This window comes from Cucurbita maxima, unplaced genomic scaffold (genome assembly GCF_002738345.1).
Source record: "Cucurbita maxima cultivar Rimu unplaced genomic scaffold, Cmax_1.0 Cma_Scf00016, whole genome shotgun sequence".
Taxonomy (NCBI): Eukaryota; Viridiplantae; Streptophyta; class Magnoliopsida; order Cucurbitales; family Cucurbitaceae; genus Cucurbita; species Cucurbita maxima.
Genome location: NW_019272032.1, coordinates 3,368,460 through 3,380,544, shown reverse-complemented (window position 1 = coordinate 3,380,544; position 12,085 = coordinate 3,368,460). Strand labels below are relative to the sequence as shown.

At 34.6% G+C, this 12,085-nt stretch overlaps 2 protein-coding genes across 5 annotated transcripts in view; one reads left to right on the top strand and one right to left on the bottom strand.

The window, feature by feature from the left end:
- The window catches only part of LOC111491162 (agamous-like MADS-box protein AGL19), a 3,015-nt gene extending 1,312 nt beyond the window's left edge, over positions 1 to 1,703 (bottom strand). The window contains exons 1-3 of one of the 3 annotated variants that reach the window (XM_023139937.1): positions 1,439 to 1,703; positions 1,089 to 1,296; positions 110 to 191 (exon numbers count right to left, since the gene is read on the bottom strand). In XM_023139937.1, the coding sequence (XP_022995705.1) occupies positions 110 to 191; positions 1,089 to 1,270 (264 nt within the window). In that variant the 5' untranslated portion in view covers positions 1,271 to 1,296; positions 1,439 to 1,703. Of the gene's footprint in view, positions 1 to 109; positions 192 to 1,088; positions 1,301 to 1,438 lie in introns of all 3 variants that reach the window. The other 2 variants (XM_023139936.1, XM_023139935.1) reach the window with 2 other exon arrangements.
- A 2,103-nt stretch (positions 1,704 to 3,806) lies between these two features.
- LOC111491274 (ubiquitin carboxyl-terminal hydrolase MINDY-1-like) lies at positions 3,807 to 11,072 on the top strand. Of its 2 annotated transcripts, none has more exons than XM_023140108.1 (12): positions 3,807 to 4,080; positions 6,094 to 6,212; positions 6,306 to 6,412; positions 6,493 to 6,580; positions 7,271 to 8,321; positions 8,424 to 8,478; positions 8,574 to 8,655; positions 8,842 to 8,922; positions 9,476 to 9,568; positions 9,672 to 9,721; positions 10,145 to 10,262; positions 10,783 to 11,072. In XM_023140108.1, the coding sequence occupies exons 1-12, from the start codon at positions 3,900 to 3,902 to the stop codon at positions 10,864 to 10,866; spliced, it is 2,109 nt and encodes a 702-aa protein (XP_022995876.1). In that variant the 5' UTR covers positions 3,807 to 3,899; the 3' UTR covers positions 10,867 to 11,072. The 2 variants fall into 2 exon arrangements, with proteins under 2 accessions (XP_022995876.1, XP_022995875.1); XM_023140107.1 differs by having other exon boundaries at positions 3,808 to 4,080; positions 9,476 to 9,580.
- Positions 11,073 to 12,085: the final 1,013 nt, after the last annotated feature.

Genomic DNA, 12,085 nt, shown 5'->3' with positions numbered 1-12,085 from the left:
ATGGAAAAAAAAAAAAAAAAAAAAAAAAAACAGATATGTTTTTGTTTCTGTTTGATTTTCGATGCTTATAAGGAACCACAAACATGAATGTGTTTGAGAATCAACCAACCTGCACATCTTCTAAACCTTGGTTGTTTGAACACATCATTTCTTTGGTTCTGTTCTGATACCGATCAATTGTCTTGTTCATACTGAAACATCTCCATCCCAATAACAAAATTAACTCCACATTCAAACTTAGAACTTAATATTAATTACTCATTTTAATCCAATTGCCACATTCAAACTTTGTTCATTGGAAAGATTGGAACTTTAATCAAAGGGTTAGTTTAAAATGAACGACCAAGATTTCCCATGTTCATTGGGATGTGACCTTCAAAGCCATGCGTGGAATTAAATAACCAAATGGGGCATCGTGAAATTTGATCTCCCATTGGATTCTGAAGCTAAATGTTCTTACTCATGTCCCTATTAAAGTTCTTATAGCTTCCTATTTCGGGATAGCCTAGCATTTCCTTAAATTATTATTATTTTTTTTTTTTTTGTTTATCTACAAAGCCTGAGAATGACCTTGGAGATAGAGAAATTTCATTCCTTTTAAGGACTACTTTTGATTCTAAGCCTTATGATTATTATTATTATTATGCATCAGTTAAAGGCAACAAAACTAGAATAAGTTTATAACATGAAATATTATGAACATACATTGAAAATATACAAAATTTATTTTTAAAAATTGTTCAAAAACAAATCTACCAAGTGATCCTCAATTACTCAAGAAGAAACAAACAAAATAATGTAGTCCCCAGACAAGCCCTAGATCAGGAAGCGAACGGTAGAAAAGATTTGAAATGAGTTTAAGGCAGTGACCCATTAATGCAAATCTTGTTGGGGTTAGGTAAATAAGAGAAGGACGGCAGTACTAATTTGATTGCAAAGAGAGAAAGAAATAGAAGAGCCAAGGGAAATAGACAGTGCCCAAAAGAAAACAAACAAACACACAAGTTAATTAAGAATTAACCCCAAAAGGACGGTGATTTGAGAGATTTGAAGAGAGGTTTTTGAAAATAAAGGAAGGAAAAAAGTACCTGCAATTTGAAAACTCATAAAGTTTGCCTCTTGGAGAGAAAATGATGAGAGCAACTTCAGCATCACAAAGAACTGATAGCTCAAAGGCCTTCTTGAGCAGCCCATTTCTCCGCTTTGAGAAGGTCACTTGCCGGCTTGTAGCATTCTCTATGCGCTTCATTTGGGTCTTTCCCCTCACCATTTTTCTTAACCTTTCTCTCAAAGCTGCTTCCTTTTTCGACAACAAAGGTCAGATTTGGAGAAAAATCTCACGAAAAATACAAAAATGATCAAAACCCAGAAATCAAACAGAATTTAATGAAACCCCATTTGAATAAATGGATCAAAATCAAATTTTTACAAGGCTCACCTCTGAAAGTGGTGGGTTTTTGAATATTTGAAAAGAGAGAAAAGAAAGGGATTGAAGTAATGGTTTGATTTCTCGTGGAGGAGAATGTAGTGGAGGAGGAGTTTAGCTTAGAAGAACCCTAGAAGTGTAAGAGAAGAAGAAGAAGAAGAAGAAAGGCTTAGAAGGAAAGAGAATTTGAAGTGATGAAGAACCTGATCTCTTTCTTTTTCGGGAAATCTCAGGAAACAAAATATAAAACTCCCAAAAAAAGAAACCAAACAGAATAAAATGCAACCCATTTCCATGCTTCCCCTTTTACTCTCCTTTCCTTTTTTCCCTCATATCTGGGTGCACAAGGGTTAGTGTGCCACCGGCTCACGTGGTGACACGTAGCCAAAGTGACTGACAACCTCTTATGGCGGTGACCCTTAGAGAGGCAAACGAGGCGTTTGATGGCGAGGCAAGCAAACATTCCTGTCGGTTGCCGGTTAAACTTGAAGAAACCCGTTTTAGAGAAGGGAGGATTTTTTCAGTTGGGTTTTGGTTGCAGCTAAAATTTGGAGCACCGTAGAAGCTGTTTCGTTTGAGGGTTTAAACAAATGTTGCTCCGTACGTTAAAATTTTGATGGGTTTTATTGTTCCGTACGATTCGGTTCTGAGCTGGACCAATGGGATGCATCCACGTCGTCCGTCGGGAACATCGTCCTACCATGTCACGTGCCTCTTCCTCGTTGATTGGTGAGTCTTTTCATTTTTGTATTTCTTTTTTATTGGCAAGTGAATAATCTACGGAGAACAATTTCCAATATTTGCCATTTCCAAATTTTGTTTGTTTTATTGGGGTTCATATGCTAATTTGACTTAAATCCGAGGACTGCCTCCTAAATTAAAAGAAATGGTCGCCTTCAAATAAATTTTTTACCTTTTAAACTATTGTTCAAATACGTTTTTAATTATGTAAATCAAATTAGTCAAACATATGTGAAGAAAAAAGGACCAAAAAAAAAATAAAAGGTGCATCCAAAGTTTCCCTTTTAATAAAAGTGAGTTGGTGTTCGAATTTAATTCATGGAATATTTTCGTGTATTTCTTTTAATTAATAATCTATGTTAGATATTCTATGAAAAATAATTTAAATGCCGAGTTATTTGTCGTTAATTCAAACATTAATCAACTAATTTTTATTTAAAATACTATACACGTTTCTCTAAAGCTTCTAGCTTTGGAATGCTCACTCCTACCTTATTAGATTTTATAAATAAAAAGTTTAATTTAAAAATTTTAATAAATTAACTTTGGATAAACATAACACAAATAAAATATTTTTAAGAGAGAAAACAATAGTTATGAGATACAATAAAATTGAATTTGAAAAATATAATTTGCGGGTGGTTATGAGGAAACAGCGTTTTACATGGTACATCACAATTTTTAAAAAATAATAATGAGAATAAAGAGAGAAATATGCAGCAATATTCAATTTCTAAATAAGGAAGTATGAATATATATATATATATATATGTCTTTTTTCTGAAAAGAGATCAATATTTCTTGAAGTAGGTTGGTGTGAAATTACAATCCAACCCCTAGTCTGCATTCATGATACAATTTGAAACAATAAGTCAAGCTAGCTAGGTAGCTCGTCTTTATTTGGCTTCTTCTATTGATAATTTATTTTTTAATTTCAAATCTAAGAAATCAAATAACTATAGGTTGATTAAAAAAATATTATATTTTTTAAATAAGAAAAATAATTAAAAATGCAACTGTTTAGCTAAAAAAATGATTTTAAAAAACAAATAACACAAATTCCAAAAAGGATAAAGAAGGTAATTGCAAATTAGGTAGTCAAAAGTAATAAACAATTTCTTAACGAGGAAGTATTCACATTAATTTCTTGAAGTAAATTGGTGCACAATTACGATCCAACCCCTAACCTTCATTTTTTTTAAAAACAATATGTGATCCGGCCATCATCGAATCCATGTCGGCTTTAGGTTGTTAAAGGTTAGAAAAATTCAAGATGTAATAACATTTTAAAGAATAATAAAATTAAATTACAATTATAAAAGAACAATTCAATTAAAATTTGGAAAGAGTAAATAATTAAAATATTAAAAACTACAAAAAATTTAACGATCGAGAATAAAAGATCGAACAAAAAGTTTATATAATTTATTACTTTAAAAGTATGTGAATGATAATTAAATTTAATTTTAATTAGTTAAAATTATTTTAATATCTAACATTAAAGAAGGTAATAAAATGGTTTAAATTTTTTTATTTATATAAGTTTCGGTTATTTATTTATTTTAATTATAAAATAAGCAATAACGCGTAATTTAACAAAGAAAAGTAAATGAAAAAGGGATTGCAATTAAATCCACATTCTCAAATCCTTCTCTCATTTCTTTCCTTTTACCATTTCTGTGTATAAAACACAGTGAGCCACCACGGGGTTGCAATTCCTAAGAGATCGCTCATGGCGTCGCCTTCTTCCTCTGAAGACCCTCCAAATCCACCCCTGGAACAGCAGCAACAGCAGCCGCCCAAGGAAAAGGAAAATGAATGCCTATACAAGACCAAAACTATTCAATTTCTTGGCCGTTCTACGCCTATTGTTCTCCAGAACGATAATGGCCCATGCCCTCTCCTCGCCATATGTAATCATCTCTCTCCCTATCTATATATCTATCTATCTATCTATCTTCCGCATGCTAGGGTTTCACTCTTGATTGCTATCGTTTTCTGCTGTGGCCACATTTTTCCTTACTTTACGTGAAGCTATTCGGACGCCTGTTGTTGCTTGTTTGAATTTGATTCCGTAGAGTAGGTAATCGCGTGGCGGGTGGTTTTTGGTGGATTAGTCGCATATTGGATTGGAGATTTGGAGTTGAATTTATGTTCTTCTGTTTTACTTGTGCTTATCTGATCGCGGAATGTTTGAGGGCCGTAACGAGTCCGTCTGTGCCAATGCTAAATTCTCTTATGGAACATGTTTTTGTCAATGGTGATCGAACATTCAGTCGTCTGTAGTATGATTGTTTTTCATTTATTCACTCTGCCTATTGATTTATTTATAAATTGAATTGTAATGGCCATTTTAGGGTTTATTACTCTCACTCTCTTTCCCGTTTCCTGATTACTTAGCATCTTCAATATTTTGGTGACCTGAGTGTCCTAACAGACCTACACTTCTTCCATCTCTTTTCCGGATTTTAGGAGTTAACTTCAACTTTCCTAAAACCTTTTCCAAAAACGTTCATGGGTAGATGACTTAAAGTTTTTTTTAACTATTTCTGAACGAGACAGATTTGAAATGAATGTATTTAGGATTTTTTCTATCTTTCTTTAGATCATTGGAATTTTTATTTTTATTAATATTATTATTTCGTATGATATTTTTTTGATCCACGAGAACTTCCCATTTTACTTTGTATGATCATTAGCTTTCTTTTAAATAGTAACCTCAGGATACCGCATAGAATCTTCTCATTTTATTCTAGCCTTTTACTCTCTCTCTTTATCCGAATAGAATTTTATCAAATATTGGAAATCACCCACAACTTATTTTGATTTCAAATTATTTAAAGTTGTGGAGAAATATGAAGACCATAAACACGAGGGTAAATGATCTGTATCTTCGGCATTTTACTTTTGTCCTCTCAATTTCTGATTTGTAAACTATTGCCCACACAACGAGACTTATTCTATCTGATGTAATACTTGAGTCTATTTTATTAAGCAACCACGAGTGCACAATACAAGGATAGACTAAGCTTTAAATAAACAAAGCTTAGTGCTACTAACAGACTCAACCAATACAACAAAATTGATCAACTCTGTAGCTTATTGTACAATTAACTAGTTATTAACAGGAGTTAGGGACAGACAATACTCTCAACGTTTTCAAATTATAATTGCTTCTTAAGGGAAGAGAACAATAAAAAAATGGAGGAGAAATCGAACCTTTTCCTCATTAATTGTGATAAAATATACAGTGCAGCCATATTTATGGGCCGAGGAAAAAACTCCACTCATGTCTTTTTTTTTTTTTTTAAAAAAAAACCAGTTAATTACACTGGCTCTAGTGAGCTGTCTTCAAGCTACTAGTAATCTAAAGGAGGGGGTCGGTAGATGCTGGAGTCCATTAGGATCTGTGATCTGTTTTGAACTCCCAGCTGTTGATCTTCTCAAATCTCACCATAGATTTCTCTTGTTTCAAACATTCTGAATGAAGAATTTCTACTCTTGCATTTATAGATTTTATTTTCAGTAGAATAGGAAGTCGTATCTATGACTCTAGAATCTCTAAAAATGAATAAATAGCTTACTTTTCCATAAATATAAATTATGCATTATAATATTATACGTGCAATGTGCTGTGCCTGGCTTATCAGAATATTGTGCACCTTTTTTCTTATGTTGAGTTTGGTTGTTTTTGTTACTTGCTTGGATGTATTACAAGCAATAGATATTAAAATTCCAAAGTTGTTAGCAACCTGAATATTGATGAAAACTGAAACAAACTAGTTTCACAGCAATATTCAGTTAACTAAGGAGGCTCATTCTATTAAGATGCTTTTATTTTTACACTATTTGTTGTCTTTTGTTGTTTTTTTTTTGTTAGACTAGTAAAAATCCATCTTCGGTTATTCACGTTGGGGCTGTTGCAGGCAATGTTCTCTTGTTGCGGAACAACTTAAATTTGGGTCCAGATGCAACAGAAGTATCGCAGGAGAAATTGTTGTCTCTGGTCGCTGAACGGTTGATTGATTCAAATAGTAATGTTGATGTAAATAGTTTTCTTCTCTATAATCCTTGAAAGATTTCTCTCACCCCATTTTCTTCTTATTCAGTTCTTATATAAACTCTTTTTTGGTAACAGAACAAAGATGCTGGTTTTGTTGAGAATCAACAACAGAACATTGCTGATGCTATTGATCTGCTACCACGGCTAGCAACAGGGATAGATGTAAATATTAGGTTTAGGAGGTAGGTATAAGCTTTAGTCCTCTCCTAGTCCTTTTGTTTTCATGTCTTTTTCTGAACTAAGTTTAATATTGTACTTGCAGGATTGATGATTTTGAATTCACTCCAGAATGCGCCATTTTTGATTTGTTGGATATTCCTCTATATCATGGTTGGATAGTTGATCCTCAGGTTCTTATATACTTTCTTTCTAATTACTAAGATAAATAAAATTAACATTACTATAGAGTTTCTTGTGCTCTATGTTGATTTTCATTCTTCCTATTCTCAAGTTGTAGGCATGTGACTTTATCAATGTCTTGAAAGTCTATTTATATATTTAGTTCCTTTTCTAGACTTACATGACTTAAAAAAAAAGGTTTTATATTAGGGATCTTAAATTTCTTGGTAAAATCCTTTTTTGTTGGTCAATCTCTGGTTGCCATGGTTGAACAGAATTAGGGGAGACTGTTTAATAATAGAAGTGCAGGTAATGAAGGTTTTGTGGTAGGCTTGGGCTGATAATGAAGCCATTGTTGTAAACATTGGACTGATATTCAAGATGTCTGCAATGTAGCCTACAGGGCTTTTGGTCCCTTGGATCCTCTGAACTTTATCACTAAAGAACTATGTTGGATTCTCCAGGGCTACCAACTAGGCTGTTATTTCTTAATATGCCACCACCCTAGAACTTGTTGGCAGTTGTTACAAAGATATATTTGTTACAATTTTTTAAACTCAAATATATATATTGAAAAAGTTTACGGACCACCCTTTATTGATAGTGGGAATAGAGCTCTATCTTTATTCCGCCATTTGGTTTGACCTTCCTACCTAAATTCAAGGATATACTTTGTTTCCTACTGTTCTTTCTGCGTGCAGGATCATGATACTGCTAGTGCAATTGGTTCCAAATCCTACAACGCTATTATGGAGGAGCTTGTTGCTCTGGAAACACAGCACATGGAGGATCAATGTAGTAATAATCCTGAAGATGATTGTATTGATTTTGTAGCTGCAACAACAGCAACGCTTGGAGTACCATCTCCAAGTCTTTCGAAAAATTGTTCATTTGATGAATCACCTCGTTCAGTCTCTGATGAGCAACGAATGAGAAAAGGGGATCTTGAAGAAGAGGCAGAGTTGTTGAGAGCCTTGAAATTGTCTGAATCTGTAACACCAATCTCAATGGATAATCATGGTGTTGTCGATTCCGTGGGGGACACTTATGCCACCAAATTGGATGAGGAACCATCTCCTGAAAAGGTTTCAATCATAGATGCTGTGGAGAAGGCCATAATAAAAGACATTTGTGCTGCAGAAAATAATCTTAACCAGCAGCCCAGTTTATCCATCGAAGATTCTTGCAAAACCTCTTTGAGCAAGAGTGATGGTGAAGACGTGTCACAGGAGCAAGTAAGCTCTTCACCGTTGAAGGCTGATGTTGGAAAGCCCCTTGAGACTGTTGAGTCTGAAGGGCATAAGATTTGCCCTGACATGTTGGACAATCATGAAACATTAATTGAGACTGATCCCATTTCTGGAAGAGAGAGTTCATTGGTGAATGAGAATACTGACGATATTTCTCACAAAAATGATAAAACCCCTTTGCCAGCTCCTTTTGAATCAGTTGATCATAAACCGGTAGATAAGGAAGACTCAAGTGAACTATCAGGCCTATCTTCATCTGTTACCTGTACAGATTCAGCAGATGGTAAAATTCAATGCATTGATGTACCTGGTGGTTTGACTTCAACTGTTGGGAGTGAGCCCATGTATGAAGGAGAGGAATGTATATTGGATGCACGAAGTGCGGTTCTTGCAGCTCAAGAGCCTGTATATGAAGGTGAAGTGGTTCTTGCAGAACAAGGTTGTGGAAGCTCAATAAATTTCCCAAATGTACCGGCAAAGTATGAAATTAGTCCAAAACAAGGTAAAAGTGATTTGTATCATAAAGGTTAATGACGTTTCCACTTGCCAATATTGTATTTATTGCCTTAAAACTTATCAGGAAAAGCCTCTTAATTGTTATCAGGGGAGCTGATCAGGAATTTCTTAAAGAACAATGCAAGTCAGCTAACTTTTTATGGGTTGGTTCTTGCCTATCGTTCTCAATTTCTCTGCTGGACACTTTTGTTTAATTTCACTGGTATTGTGTAGAGCCTCATTGTTATTGCCTTTGCAGCCTTTTCTCCTTACAAGATGGACTTAAAGAGCGTGAACTTTGTGTTTTTTTCCGGAATAATCACTTCAGCACCATGTTTAAGGTAAGCGAGAATTGAAATTGAACCATGTTTTCTTCTTCTTCTTCTTTTTTTTTTTTTTTGACTGCCAGAGCCGTTGACCATTGGTGGGTTTCAGCTTTACTTATAGTTGAACCATGGTGGGTTTTGCTGACCAAATACTTATATAGTTGAACAATAAATACCAATTTTTTCTCATCTCATCTTCAGCTTGATGGCCAGCTTTATCTCTTAGCTACAGACCAAGGTTACATTCATCAACCTGATTTGGTGTGGGAAAAGCTAAATGAGGTAAATCTTCTCAATGAACTTTTTCTATATGAGCATAAATAACTTATATTGGGGCACTTCATTAAAAATATATAATAATAATAATAATTTTGCTTAAAAGAATATTAATAGACATCATAGCAACATGATAGAAGATTTTCTGATAATTATTGAAATAGTAAATTTACTTCGGTTCAAGGGAGGATTCAAGAGCTCTCTAGCTCTCCACCCTCTTTCACGAGACTAATGCCAAAAGGATATCCTCAACAAAATACTCCAAATAGTCATCCCAACTAACTAGGACCCACAGGCAGGCCCCACACATTACTAACTTTCACATGAAGAATTCCTCATAGCCACTCTTCCTCCTTTCCTAGCATTCTCCTTAGCCACTGGAGGCCTCTCACATAAATGATAGTTTAATACATTTGAAACGTCTTTAATATGTTCACTTTGATATTTCTCTTAGCTAATCTTAAACTCAAATCATGCCCTGCAATTGTACTAACGGAACTTTGCTTTTATGCAGTTTGTTAATTATCCTGTCCAACTTATATCTTCAAATATTTTGCAGGTGAATGGAGATACTTTATTTATGACGGGTAATTTCAAAGAATTCAAAGTAGAAAGTCATTCTAATGAATCTTGGGATGAACATAATGCCATGGCAAGCACCGCGGTTTGTGTTATATATATATTTGAACAATTGTTTACTGCCCTGATATATTTTTCTTCAGCAATTTACCAAGACTATTTTGTACATGCTGCAGGATTATCTTGCAAGCATTGATGCCACCAAACATGCCGGATTGGATTTGAAGTAACTTTCTATCTCGTTACTTTTAGTATATTACTCTTCTCACGAAAGCATGCAAAGGAATGCTGCAAAACACTTCCTATCTTGTTATTGCTATTTTTCCAGTACATATTTTCTTATGTTTGTGTTTATTCGCATTGGTTGGGAGCTTATCTCTCAGGGAACTAAACAAGTGATCCCCACTACCCCAATCCTTGTTTTGCACGATTTCATTCCCGAACCATATAATAATTTGGATAGCTGGAGTTTATTAAATACCCAATTGTTCTTGTCAAAGAGAAAAACACTCCAGCGTTTTAGACATTCACTTTAAACTCCAAGTACTGGCCAAATTCATTGTCAGTTATTAATTTAAAATTCTAGCGGATATGTTTTGCAGACTAGAGCTGATTGCTGATGATCACAATGGTATTTAAATTTTTGCAGTTCTGACCTGCAATTAGCAATAGCCCTGCAACAACAGGAGTTTGAACAACAACCACAGCGACAAAATGTGCAGCAGCCATCTTCTGGCGGCAGTTCAAGGCTGGTCGTGGGTCCTCAGGTATGTTGTTCTTGTTGTAGGCCTTATACTTTCTCTTCATGCTATAGATCCTCAGTATCAATCTTTTATTTTTTATGACATAATTCATCTGGACCTAGCCACCTATGATTTCCATAGTTGTGGTTTTATTTATTTCTGCATTTGCTCCACGTTTTCAAGCATGTGAAGAAAACTAGCAAAAAAATGTACTTCAAATGATAAATGCTAGGCTAAATTACAATTTAGTTTAATTTTCAAAATTATGTCTAAGAAAGTTTAATAAATGTTTGATTGGTCTCTAAACTTTAAAATTGTCCATCAATGCTATTAACTTCCAATTAATGTTTAAAAGATGTTTGACCCATTTGATATAACCAAACTAAACGGGTTTAAGATAACTTTCTACATGAACTATCAGTCTAATTGTTTTTCTTTAATATATATTAGTCAAAAGAGAAAGGCATATTTAATTAGGTCTATATATTTATAAACCACCCCACTTCCGGAATACTTACGATAGGCAGGGGGTTGCATTTTGCAGGTGTCTAAAAGTAGTGGGAAAACCCCGCCATCTTCTTCCGCGAGGACTGACGCAAAACCGAAGGAAAAGTGCAGTGTGATGTGAATTTTGGCTTCGCAGAATCGATAGAAAATCATTTTTATTTAATTTTATTTAAATTTTGTTCCCTGTAAATTGTTTGTTTGTTGTCTTCTTAACAGCATATATCACCACATGCTGTTGACTAACTTAATTCCTTTATGAGATTTTGGATACAGTTTTCCATTTTGTATATATATATTCATATATCCCCATTCCCATTTCTTTAGGCTCTTCAAATCTTTTCTTCTGAATATTAATATCTGAAACGGAGAGGGCATAAATTTGGGGGTCTTACTAGTTACTTGTTTGTATGAATGAAAGCCCGGCCCACAAGACATTTAGGGCTTGTGAAATTGGGCCTTCAAATGTGGGGCATGGGATTCTTAATATGGTCGTCGGCAGTTTGGACGTGGGAACAAACAGACGTATTCGTGATTCAAAGTGATGGGTGGGCGGTTGGATTGTTGTGTACGTTACAACAGCACCATCATTTTGTTGCTCCTTTTTTTTTTTTTTTTTTTTGGTTTAATTATTGGTTTCAATTCAATTAAAATAATTATATAAAGACTCATTAAAGTGGTGAAAAATCAATAGTGATATTTAGTTGAATTGATATGGGGATGATTAGAAAATTTTTGGATCTGAAAAAATGACATTTCTTTATACTGTTTTTTGGCGGACCTTACAAAAAGGAAAGTGTTGAGATAATATATACATAAATATACATGAGGCGATTTGAATTAACCAAGGGATTGACTTTTGAACATTCATAAAAGAAATGCAAGAGAAAAACGAAGGACAAAAAAAAATCTTAAGCAGCGGATGAAACAGAAAACGATAGCTCAGGGATGGTGTGGATCCCACTCTCTGATTCTGACAGCTCTCTATTCTCTCTCTCTCTCTCTCGTCCAAATTTCCCTTAAACCCCTCGCTTTTTTTTTTCTTTTCTTTTTTGAATATTTGGTTACTTAATTAGTATTTTATAATTCTTAAAAAGTGGGGACCACAGCAACGCGCGTCACTGTCTGGAGGAACGTCGAGTACACGACAAAAGAGCAACAGCTGTGAAGTAGACCCCACCCACTACTTGCCGCCACCTCCACCACCCACCGTATTATTTATTTATTTATTTATTTATACTTCCACGCAATCGATGACATCGGACGGCTCAAAACTCACCACCGGAATATCAAAGCCGTCATTTTCAGAGCTTGGAAATATCCCCCCCCCCCCCCCCCCCCCC

Coding starts and splice junctions, on each gene's coding strand:
- LOC111491274 (XM_023140107.1), top strand. CDS start 3,900: ATGGCGTCGCCTTCTTCCTCTGAAGACCCTCCAAATCCACCCCTGGAA. Junction 6,413..6,492: donor GTAAATATTAGGTTTAGGAG/GTAGGTATAAGC, acceptor TTGTACTTGCAG/GATTGATGATTTTGAATTCA. Junction 8,322..8,423: donor TGAAATTAGTCCAAAACAAG/GTAAAAGTGATT, acceptor AATTGTTATCAG/GGGAGCTGATCAGGAATTTC.